Source organism: Chroicocephalus ridibundus, chromosome 1, assembly GCF_963924245.1.
Source record: "Chroicocephalus ridibundus chromosome 1, bChrRid1.1, whole genome shotgun sequence".
Classification (NCBI taxonomy): domain Eukaryota; kingdom Metazoa; phylum Chordata; class Aves; order Charadriiformes; family Laridae; genus Chroicocephalus; species Chroicocephalus ridibundus.
The window spans coordinates 170,122,893-170,135,471 of record NC_086284.1 but is presented as its reverse complement, the minus strand read 5'-3'; the positions used below and the strand labels follow the sequence as shown (position 1 = coordinate 170,135,471).

Below are 12,579 nucleotides of genomic sequence, written 5' to 3'. Positions count from 1 at the left end.
ATTCAGAACAGATGTGGACCGCTGCTAGTTATGCACCCATTACAAAGCACTTCTGAATCCAGTCTCTAGATTTCACCAGGTGAACAGTCTTGGGAAATTTTTAGTGAACAAGAAATGCTCAGTCAAGTTAGCTTCTTACAGGGACCTGGTAAAACTGTGTCTGAGATGATATATATTAACTGTGCAGAATACGTTTAGTCTAGAAAAGTAAACAAATGTAACCGTAAAATTAATGCAATATCACTTACATCTCCTGAACATCCTTTTCAAAGTGTTGTATAAACATTAACTAACCTACGCAGCCCTCCTGAGGGGTAGGTAAGTAAGTGCTATTATCATACTATCAGTTAGGCTTGCCACAAGTTGGCCTAATTTATGTCTTTGGCTGCTTTCCTGGATTCTTTGGCTACATGTAACACAGTGCAGTTCTTCGCTGAACAAACAGATGAACATTTACTGCGGTTCCCTCAGTTGCGGGACTGCAAGGCGGATTTGAGAAGAGGTAAATAGAGGGGGGCTCAGTCAGCACCCTGAGACAGGTCGAGATTATTGTTCGTGTTCGTGAAGTCCCTCTGTATTTCGTGGTGGTGTACCGCCCCCCAGGAGGCAGTGGAGCAGGAGCTGGTCAGTGGGAGGTTTCCTGGTGACAGGGGTGGCAGGGCTCAGCATAGCTGTCCCGGGGCAGGGGCAAGGCTCTGCCTGAGCCCGTCCAGGAGGGATTGGCTACCAAATTCCCATGCGAGACCCTGTGAGCTGAGAGTATTCGATTGCTCCCAGCTCCTGGTATGCTCCAGCCCCGGTCACACACGGTCACTGACTGCAGTTGTCTTTGGGCCAGGCACAGAGGGTCCCTTCCTCACCTGGGGCCAGATCTGGGGCCGGGGACCTTGGCTTCAGTAGGATTTGAGAAATGCTGCTGGCACGCAGACCCCACTTCCCGTCCCAGGGGAGGGAAGGGGGGAGAGGAAACCCCCTTTGAAACGGGTGTTTGTTTTCACTTGAATTGGAAGGAGTTGCACGACGACGGATGCAGAGCACCGCTTGTTATGAAAAGTGACAGCTTTCTAGTGTAATGCTGGCTGCCACAGGAATTCAGGAAAAGGACAAATGAGAGGATAAAGATTTCCATGCCGTCAGCCCCACGTGCGCAACTGCTCTGCCACAGCCCTGGAAAAGGTGTTTTTCCTTTCTTGCACTTAATGAATCTGCCCGACTAAATACTCCCATTCTATATACTGTACATGCCACCGGACCGGGATCTTCAGCAATGAGTAAGAGCATGCAGCTAATACCATGACTCACCTGTAAAACATCCATGGAAAATCATATGCTTCCTGCTTAAGCATTTTAGCAACACTTGCCTTGTGATGTTTCATTTTTATCTTGTGCCCGATTAAATGTTTGTTTCCCATCTGGGTTTTTCTCTTCTTTTTAAAGAAGAAAGTTGGCACCCGGCTTGCGACGGGCCGGGGAAGAAGCGTTACGCAAACTGTTTATGCCCAATTGCCTCTGCTGCGGCGCGGCGGGACCCCGCTGCGGGCAGATCTCACCGCAAAGTGTTTTACGCTGCGGGAGAAGGGCTTTGAAAACCCTGCCCGCCTTGCCCTGCCCTCCGCACCCCGACGGCTGGGGGGCACCGCCGCCCCAAAGCGCTTGCGGAGCCCACGCACCGTCTTTCCTCCGCGTCCCCCCCGCAGCCGTGCCCGGCTCTCGTGGGCATCCCCCGGCTCCCCGGCTCTCAGCCCCCCGGGGCCGAGCCCGCCCGGCCCTGGTTCCGCCCCGCCGCCCCTCGGGAGCCTCGGCGGGCGGCGCGGCGCGGCCGGACCCCGCTTTGTCTGCGGCGAGGGGCTGGGAGCGCAGCCCGGCCCACCCCCCCCCGCGCTCCCGCGTACACACACCGCCTACCTACACACACAGCGTGTGCGGGCACACGCACACACAGCATGTGCGCACATATATGCGCATGTACGTGTGTATATATATATATGCGTATGTACACGCGTACGCGCGGGTATACAGAAAGGCGCGTACGCAGGCGTACGCGTGTGCTCATAGTGCGCACAGGCGTACGCGATACGCGGTGCACAGAGGCGTGCGTGCACATAACGCGTATACACATACACACACACACACACGCACGCACGCGCGCGCGCGTGTACGTCTGCCCACGCGCCCATACGTCCGTCCATACGGCCCCGCAACCTGCCTCGTACGCCCGCGGCGGGCGGAACACGCCGAGCGCCGGACGGTCGCGACCCACCTGCAGCGGCGGTGCCCAGCAGCAGCAGCAGCAGCGGCAGCAGCGGCAGCAGCGGCGGCAGCCGCATCCCGCGCCCCATGGCCGCCCGCCCCGCGCGCCCCGCCGCCCCGCGGCGCGACCGGCCCCGCGCGGCATCAGCGCCCCGCGCGGCACCGGCGGGCGGGCGCGCGCCGCCCCGCCGCCGCCACCACCCGCCCGCCCGCCCGCCCGCCCGCAGCGCGCCGCCCCGCACCGCCCCACCGCCCACCGCGCCCCGCCGCCCACCGCGCACCGCCCCGCCGCCGACACTCCGCCCGCCCGCCCTCCCCGCCGCGGGGGGGCGGTTGCCGGTGCGCGGCGAGGCGCGGTACTGCAGCGGAGGGCACCGCAGCCGCCACCGCCGCCAGCCCCCGCAGCCCCGGGCGGGAGGGCTGGTGCCCGGGAGAGAGACCCGCGCCCCGGGCGCGCCGTCGGGGCGGAGGCGGGGGGAGCCCGGCTTTGAAACGCCGGCCAGGCTCGGCTTTGACTGAGCGAACTAAATAGCCCCAAGCCAAGCCCGAGTTGCTCAAAACTTTGAAGACTTTCCTTGTTTAATTAGCTCTTTTCGGGTGACTGAAGGACTGAGGGATGGAGCCTCGTAAAACCCAAGAGGTTTTCCCTTCTTTCCCATCATTTGGCAATCTGTGGCTTAACTCACAATTCTTAAGAGCTGTGAAGTCCCATGTAGTCTGATCAGTTCAATAGCACCGGTCATCATATCTCAACAGAAGTTTCTGGGCTCTGAAAACAGGAAAAGACACAGTCCCATCTATTTTTCACCGCCAGATCATTACCTTTTTAGACCTCAGCAGAGGAACTTTAGGAGAGCAAGGGTGGAGCGCTTCTGAGCAGTCACTTTTTTTGCTTATCTGAACCTAACCTGGGAGATGAGCGTGTTGCAAGCGTTTTACAAAATGTTTTCGTACTTCTTTCTCTGCACTTAGACCTGGGATAACTTAGGAACAGCTCTGTTTTAAAACCTAGCGTGATGGCATCTTAAGGCCACCATGCTGCCTTCTGCAACACATTTCAAAAATGCCACACGTTTGGGGCTGCTCAGGGTTATATGGTCACCAAAATGTGCCGTGAGAGGTATTTAGTCTATAATCTACTGATAGCAGTCGAACAGCTGACTCATGGGGCGGTGTTATCTCTGGACCTTAAAAGGTACAGGCAGGCTGATCTTTGGCATCTTTCTAATTTTTCACTGCTGACTTACATACCACAGAGAAGTATTTTGCTTGCGTTGCCGCTGTAATTTTCTCTGCCCTCCAGATGAGCACGTCTAGACAGGGATTTCCAGCCCCCGGGCACCCATCGAGCCCCCATGGCCGCTTGCGGGCTACTTGGGGGCTTGTCCTGCAGCCTGCCTGTCACGGCGAGAGCTGCACCCACTCTTCTGAGCCTCCTCATGGCAGTGGCCATGGCAGAGGAAAAGGATGTTCTGGAGAATTTCTGCCTCGCGCCTCGCAAAAGGGGCTGAGGAATCACACTGGGGTTTGTGTTGTTACAGCCAAGTTGCAGCAGTCGCATCATGCAGGTCTAGGAAAGTGAAAGTGGAATTTATTTCCATTGTAAGTCATCACTCGTAATTCCTCCTACGTCAAAATTGCCAGGTGGTAAGTCTGCTGTAGGGTGATAAGTCTGGGCAGACCTGAGCAAAAGCTCACTACTGTGTCAACCCATGTGGCGTCAGGAGCATGAGGCAGGTTGAGGTCCATGAGAAGGAGGAGTAATTATATGGAAAGGAGAAGAAAGGGCTGGCTGGGGCAGAGGGTGGCTCTGGAGAAATCCCTGGGGCAGGAGGGAAGGAGGTGATCCAGACTGAAAAACTGCACAAAATCCTGTGGGGAGGAGGTGAATGGTGGTGTCAGTGGCTGGAGGGGAAGAGAGCAACCAGACTCTGTCATGAGTTAGAAATGAGAGGGAAGAGCAGTGGCCAGCCAGGGAAAAAGGGAGGAGAGAGGCTTCGTGGTGGGTAAGGAATCACTGGCACAGGAGAGGGAAAGAGCACGTGGTAAGGACATACTTGCAGTAGTGTCAGAGGCAGGTCTGATATTGCTGCAACAGATCCATTGCATAGGAAACTGGAGATAATGATAGAAGCATGGAATTCCAGGTTGGAAAGGACATCAAGGATCATCTGGTCCAACCTTTCTTGGCAAAAGCACAATCTAGACAAGATGGCCCAGCGCCCTGTCCAGTTGGATCTTAAAAGTGTTCAATGTTGGGGAAGCCATCACTTCCCAGGGGAGATTATTCCAATGGCTGATTGTTCTCAAGGTGAAAAATTTTCCTTTTGTGTCCAGTCGGAATCTCCCCAGGAGTAACTTGTACCCATTACCCCTCATCTTTTCCTTGTGACTCCTCGTAAAAAGGGAGTGTCCATCTTCTTTGTAGCCACCCTTTTAAATACTGGAATATGGTGATATGGTCTCTCCTAAGGCTTTTTTTTCTCAAGGCTGAACAAACCCAGTTCTCTCAGCCTTTCCTTGTATGGCGGGCTTCCCAGTCCTTTGATCATCAATAAGAATAAAGGACAATTTCCAGATAACCCTAGGTAGGACATCCAAAAGTCAGCTGGAGTATGCAAAAATTAAGAGCTGTTGAACTGCCCTCACCTTGGTAGCATAAGGCTGCTCCTTTGAGATGCTGCTGGCTCTCATGCCTTCGTCCTTATAAGTCAAATAATTGGGTTGCACGCACTTCCCTGCCTAGCAGCTCTGCAACCTGATAAAACCTGTTTGATCATCTTAGATGAATTTGTTTTACTTGTTGGAGGCCATGCAGTCTGCAACCCTGGCCACGGGCAGCTCAGGTCCTCCCAACAGCCTCTCGTGACTCTTGGTCACCTCACGGGACCTGCACAAACACGTGCCTATGAGTGCACCCAAGCTGGCGGCCGAGTGAATACCCCCTGCAGAGCTGTGCACAGCTGTGATGCCACAAGCTGTGGGCATCTTCCCAGGGCAGGTATGATTGCCTGCTGCTTCGCAGGGCTGGTGGGAGTTCAGCAGAGGGTAGGAAGCACACAGAGATGTTTCAGCACAGTTTTATTTTCTTTGTCTGTCACTGTTGCCTCTTGAGGTGCTGGAAGAGAAAGTCACATTAGTTACAAGGAGGAGAGTGTTCAGCTCTCCCCAAACTTTCTTCAGGATCATAGGCTTTTGGGTTCACACTGTGCTACTGGTTAAGGAAGAGCAAGAGATGTTTCCAGCTGTCGTTCCTGCAATGGTAGCCAGGTAGATGGAAAGGCCCAGAAATGTGAAGATCACCTGTCTTTGTCTGGTGTCTGCATTTCTTAATTGCACTTAAGAGGTCTTTAAAGACTTATGATGTTCCCTGAATATATATGTCCCAGTAAGTTAGAGAGGAATAAGGAGGAGTGACGGGCCCGGGGCATGGCCTCTGCCTCTCTGAGGAGGTAACCTGGAGGAAGGAGCAGAGCCCTCTGCTTTGGCAGATGTCCCCAGGGGTGTGATGCCGTCCCTGGGGAGACACAGCAGAAGCTCTTCGGCCTTTTCTGTCAGGGTGAAATCCTGGCCCCTGAATTGGCTGATGAGAGAGGATCCTCTGTGAATCTCTTCTCCCAAGCCCCCTGCCAAGGGTAGGCATGAGTGGGGATTAACATTTTCAAATCAGCGTGTGAAGCTAATTTTAGAAGCAAACCATGAGGAGAACTCCTCACCTACTGCCCAGTCAGAGCCATCTGGCTTAGACTTTTATCATAAAAATCTCAAAAATTCAAAAGATCAGATTTACTTTTTAACTAGAGGCTTGTTCAAAGATCACCATTTTCTCTACTGGCATCCGCGTAAGTATGCAGGACTCCTGTTACAGTTTAACAGGAGGCCCTTGGGGCCGACGCAGTCCCTCAGACACACCTGACTATTTCAAGTGGTGTCACATGTACCATCTTGCGCCGTCCCGTGCGCTCATGGCTCCTCCACGAGCTGGGCATGGCCCGCTCGGTTCTGTGCAGGGAGCAGGGGTGATACCCAAATGGAGCATCATCCTTCGGCGGGAAGATGAGGGACCGGATTGGAACGCTCTCCGCTGAGGAGTGTAACTGCAGGGCAGCAATTCTGGCTGAACAGTTACTTCCATACTTTAGCTCTAGAGATGCATATTTTTAGTTCGGTAGTTATTTTTCATTGAGGAGCCCTTTCAGGTGTCCTCTGGGCAGGACTGGATGTACCTCACACGCTACTCAGCAGTATGTTGCTGGTGGGAGAGATGGGGGTGAAAGGATCCCCCCCTCACACTGGCGCAAAGTGTGTTGTGCTGTGCAAGAAGAGCCGCCACACTCCTGTGCAGAGCCCTTCCCCATGGCAACTATGCCTTGCTCCATATCTTTTCACTGACCTGTTTTGCCTTTTCCCAATGTTTTGGGTGACCAATATTAAATATCAAGTGGTATGGTCCTGGTCCTTTGCTCTACTGCGTGGGAGATGGTGATGCTACTGTCTCTATGAAGGATCTACTGGATCAGCAGAAAATGTCCTTTTGACTTCAGAGAAAATTTGGCTGATCCAGATTTTCTGGTGGCTGTTCTCAGGAGACGATCCACTCCTCCGGCCATGAACAGAGGATAATGTACCACATACAAATTTAAACATGTTAAAAGGGCTTTGTTGAAAGGAATAGAAATTTGCTTCAAGAAAACAGACAGATGGTCTTGATTCAAAGTCCACTGAAGTCAATGGCACTTGACAGTGGATTTTGGAAGGGGTCTGAAGCCACCTTCTTCTTGTCTGTTTTGGCACCACATCTTCAATCCTTTCTATTAAAATCTGTTGTTAAGTCTTGCGCTTTTCCATTTTTTTGCAAATTACTGAAAATCTTCCAACCGTCATCATATGAGCAATGAAAACATTTCACTGACTCATCGCATTTTGGAACAGCTTGATTCCTAAGTTTTCTGTATGAAAATAAACCCAAGGATAATCCAGAGCAATAATTACTGATTCAAGCTTCATATTTCCTTGTTTAAGTTCCTGTTAAAGCTGAGTTCTGATATAAGGCATCACCCTACAGACATCTGGAGAAAATGAGGGAACCGAAGTGCCTTTACTTTTCCCTATATTCGGTGATTGACTTTTTGGAGTATTTTGCATGCCGGACCAGTGTATATAAAAGAATGAGAGCACTTTCATGGGATTTGGTAGTTAAATGTCAAGTCACAGAATAATTATGGCAATGATAGCGCTGCTCTTCAGAATTGTGTAATGAGGATGGAAAGGACCCTATTTCTGCCCACCATGGGGAAAAATGCAAAGGGGCAGTAGGGAACCTCAAAAAGAGAGGAAGAAGAAAGCCTGGAAACACTGCAGTTCATTTTATATGGGGGCAAAGCTAAGACCATCACAGTCCTTGGGTAAACTTCTGCACATTGCACGTAATGATAAATCCCTTTACTGAGCACAGACAAACCCGTTTACTGTGTAGCCTGGTAAAGATTTGAATCCTTCTCCCTTTGGTTATAGTTTTAGTGAGCAAAAGGGTCTCCTTGCACCAGGTAAAGGGACCCCTGCACTCCGGCAGGAGTTCATCACCTGGTCATGAAATCAGGTATCGCTTCCACTTACAGTCCTCTCCTAGGATTCATGGGAGGGATGAGAGGGTTAAGGCTCATTCAGGTGTCCAGGAGGTCCGATAGCTGCTACACTTCTCTGATTAACAGCGCCGAAATGCCTTCTGACAGGGATTTGTTTTAGGAAGGGAGGTCAGCCCCCAAGCCCAGAGCCGCGGGGGATAGCCTGGCAGCACACAGGGCTGGATCCAGGTGCGTTAGATTCTCTGCAGCCACTGCTAAAAAAACCCAACCCAACCCCCTATTTTCAGTAATATTCTTTAAAGGTTCTGCTGCCTTTCTGAAAGTAAGGGGTGAGGTTGGCATTTTATTCTCCAACCCATAGTAGCTTGAAAACCGCATCAATTGTTTTTCACGTGCAGCTGGTTTTTATCCATGAGACATGGCTCCAGGCATTTTAAGATTTTTTTTTCCCTCTCCCTCTCTCCCTCTCTTCTTACCATCCATTTTGGACAAGCAGGAATGAAGGGGAACCAGCTAATCTGCCCATGTTCCTTTTACAGGGGATTTGGGAGGGAAAAAAGCGAAGCAAAAGAGAGAAAGAGATGGGGAGGACTTGCTGAAGAAAGAAAAGTGTTGGTAGGCAGTTGGCATAATTTTTTGCAATAGGACCCGCTCTTGCCGGATTATTGCCGTCACTGTTTTCTTAGCTCCCACATAACCTCTGCCCCTCCTCCTTCCCTCCTTTCCTGGGTAATTGATATGCAGATATCAAGACAATGATGAAATTCAAATGCCACAGAAACCCACAGGACCCAGGCTTTCTACGTCAGTTCTCCACTCCATCCTGCATGCTACAAATTATTAGGAGGATTAACCTGCCGGCTGCTTCCTGGATGTTACCTCTGCCAACTTCGACATGGAGCTGGCAGAAAGCCTCTGAAACGCTGCCAGCAGCCAGGGAGAGCGGCTGGGGTGGTGAGGCAGCCGTCCATGGCCGGCAGCATTGGGGCTGGCAGCAGGATGAGGCCGGGCACATCCCTCCCGGGTGCTGGCTGGCTCTTGTTTCAGCCCTGGCGCCCGGCCCGCAAGCTGGGACCGAGGTGCCGGAGGGCAGCCCAGCAGCCGGCAGCGGCCGCAGCGGTGGGATGCGGGGCCAGGAGGAGTGAGCTGGGGGCCAGAGGGAGAAGGGGTTAGGTGAGGACACCTGCTATCCCTGCTCCGCCACCCTCTGAGCCCTACTGGGAGCTGGTCCGGATGCTGCCTTGTGCTGGAAAGCCATCAAGTGCAGCAGGGTCAGCACATCTTTCATGTCTGAGAAACGCCTGGCTGGCCATGGTGTACTGCAGCCTGCTGCTCAGTTCTTGGCGGGGGAATGACTCTCATCAGCTCTGCCTCACCACTGACGTTAAGGCGAGCCAAACCTCGAAAGCTGGGGCTCAGGGTGACCAAGAGATGTGTCCTCTGCCGGCGGGTGTTAATACGTGTTTGGAGACAGAAGGCACAGAGCATGCCATGCTCCCCTCTGTGCCTTCTCCAGAGGTGGAAGGGAGGGCAGGGCAGCCGTGTTTGCTCCCACCTCTTAACCAGGACATCTGCCAGCAGGACCCACTAGCAGGAGCTCAGGTTTATGGGCATACAGGTGTTGGTGGGCCTGTGCCACCCCTTTTGGCATCTGCTCTTTGCCTCTTGGTTGAGTCCCTGAGCATCATCCTTCCATAATCCTCCTCAGCCCTGGGCTGCCAAGCAGGCTGGATGCCCCGGGGACTGTCACAGCATCCAGCTCTTCCATGGTGACCTGATTAACGGGAATTTGGTGCTGAAGTGCATGCACAAGCCTATTGCACCCCACTTAACAGAAAGGTAATTAACCAGAGACAGCCACAGGGACTCTCAGATGCAAACACAGAATTAATTAAGAAAATGGGCTTAAAATATAACTTCATAAGTCAGGAGGAGGCACTAGACGGTCAGGGCTTCCTCCAGGACAGTGACTCGCTGCTGAACCTGCCTCCCCAGCAGGACTGTTTGAGAACCACATTACATTTGAATTAAATGAGGTTTAATAGCCTTCAGTTACAATCACTACTCATGCGGAGGAAAGACGGTATTAGTAGAAAGCAAGACTGGAAAAATGTGCTTCTGTCTGCCTGGCGAACAGGATGAGCAATGAAAATATGACAAACTGAATTTAGAAATGCTCAAGGAAGTATTTGGCAGTGGTTTTATGGCAAACTTGGGGAGGGTTAGGTGGCTGTAAATCACCCCCTTCAGGCATTACAGGTCAATTTAAATAGTGACATTTTATCCAACATAGCAATAAAGGCAGCGTTTAGAGAAAGTAGGTTATGGTTTTGTGATCTCATTGGACTCTATTGAAAAAGAAACAGAAATGACTGTCAGAACAGCATGTGGAAAAACATTGACTAAATGATCGCCCTTTGATTGAACGAGCTGTTGGAATAGAAAGCTCCTCCCTGGGTCTAAGAGGTGCCGTGAGCATTGGTCCCCTCTTGATCCCGAGTTCCTTTGGAAAGCCACAGAAGGGCTCCCTCCCTACGGGCCCAGCAGGCTCGCTGCAGGGCGTGCGGTGCAGCCTCTCAAGGCGGGCAGAGCCCCGCACAGGAGCAATGGGGAGTTTGTGCTGGTGAAATCAGTAGCAAAGATGGAAGGAGCCATGTTCCTGAGGGGGACAGCATGGCCAGACAGGGCAGGGACATGACTGGCTGCCCTCCTCCTTCCCCTCTGTGTAGCAGAGACTCCGCGGAAGTACGACAGAAATTATGTCTGTCCTGTGCTCGTGGGAAAGCTCTCCTGACAGAGAAGTTAATTGCAGAAGGTCTATTTTCCCTCCTTTCTTTGAAAAACAAAGTATCTTCAGCTAGGACATCAGGAAGAACCCAAAGGAGACACAGCCCTGGCTCAGAGGAGGATACCAGCCCTGTCACACAAAGCTCCTTTCTTCTAATGATTACACCTATGCTGGCATGAAAGCCTGGCTTCTAAGTAGCCATAAGCACAATGGACTTTGTGTCCTGCCACCGTCTTTGCCAATGGCTGTTTCACAGAGGGATGTGCTGGGAATGCACCTGTCCTGGGAGATGCAGAGCCTGGCAAGGTAAATGGGGCCCCACGGAAGCCCTGCTGTGGCTGTTTCTCAGGCCATATTTTCAGGCTCACGGGATGGATTTCAGGTTAATTTGGTTCAGAGGAAGCCTCCAGACCATTCTTCACAGTGTCAACCCGACCGGTGCACATCACTCATGTCTGCCAGTAACAGCAAGGAGCAGGCACGTGCTGGGCGCAATGTTGAGCAGCCTAAAAACTACTCCGTCGAACATGACCCTGGTATGACAGTAAGAATTATTGCCCAGGAATTGCTGATCTCAGCATGCCAGAAACAGCAGAAAGGTTTGATGGTGGTTGATGGTGGCACCTTGTCACCGGCACTTTCAGTCACACTGCAATGTCCCCATTTTCAGGCACCTAAAATGAGCACATGCAGTGTGAATACTTGCAATCTGCATCCACCCTCTTTGTGTCTCTGGGGGGGCATTCAAAAATCAGGCGCTGAAAGTCAAGCCAAGCTGGAAAACCTTGGCCTTTGTCCTTGTCCACTCCTTGGCTGCTTTGCTTTTTTACTAGTGGGAATTGTGTGATGATTTCTTTGTTTTTTTGAATCTCTCTTTGGGGCACCAGCATGGTCACACAGCCACTTTTACCATTCCCAGTCTTGTTACCTGTCCAGTCTGGTGAGCCCCAGCACGGTGATGCCCATTGCTAGAGGACTAATGCTGCTCCTTTCCATGAGACTCAAGAAAAAGCCCTGCATTATCCCCAGACACGCAAAGTCTTAATTCAGTGGTCCTTTTGTCCGCTTGCGAATGAGTGTGTCGCATAGTATTGCTAAGGTAAAAGGAATGTGGCAGCACGGATATGGTGGAGCATCAGGCACTGGATCTGATGGTGGGCTCAGGCTACACCTTTTGTGCTGGTGGAAGATGCAAAAGGTGTAATTTGTCCTGCTGGGTCAACGTCATCTTTTGGTCTGTTAGCTCAGGGTCCAAAATGCCGTTTTTACAGCCAGCATTTGTGGATTACAGGCTGAGAGAGTTGCGGTTGTTCAGCCTGGAGAAGAGAAGGCTCCAAGGAGACCTTATAGTGGCCTTCCAGCACCTAAAGGGGGCCTACAGGAGAGATGGGGAGGGACTCTTTATCGGGGAATGTAATGATAGGACATGGGGTAATGGCCTCAAACTGAAAGAGGGGAGATTTAGAGTGGATATCAGGAAGAAATTCTTTACTGTGAGGGTGGTGAGGCACTGGAACAGGTTGCCCAGGGAAGTTGTGGATGCCCCATCCCTGGAAGTGTTCAAGGCCAGGCTGGATGGGGCTTTGAGCAACCTGGTCTAAGTGGGAGGTGTCCCTGCCCAGGGCAGGGGGGTTGGAAGTAGATGATGTTTGAAGGTCCCTTCCAACCCAAACCATTCTGTGATTCTGTGATTCTGTGATTGGCAAGGCAGAGTGGGCATACTGGGAACCAGAAAAATGCAGCCTGGAGATGTACTAGAACCTTTTGAGCACAGAGGAGGATACCCATGCAGGCACATATGCATAGACAAATTCTGGTGTGCTGGTCATGCCTCTCTTTGGGGTCAGGTACATCATGCTATCTATCTGAGAGCTAGAGCTCTCATGGCACAGACTGGGACTGAATTTCGCTACGCTTCTATTTCTCCCGATGCAAAATTAGTAACATTTGTGCAGG

At 51.8% G+C, this 12,579-nt stretch overlaps 1 protein-coding gene across 1 annotated transcript in view; it reads right to left on the bottom strand.

Annotated features, from left to right (window-relative positions):
* The window catches only part of NTN4 (netrin 4), a 52,655-nt gene extending 50,247 nt beyond the window's left edge, over window positions 1-2,408 (bottom strand). Inside the window, exon 1 of the mRNA XM_063322765.1 lies at window positions 2,261-2,408. Coding sequence (XP_063178835.1) covers window positions 2,261-2,339 — 79 coding nt within the window. The 5' untranslated portion in view covers window positions 2,340-2,408. The remainder of the gene's footprint in view (window positions 1-2,260) is intronic.
* Between the last annotated feature and the right edge of the window lie 10,171 nt (window positions 2,409-12,579).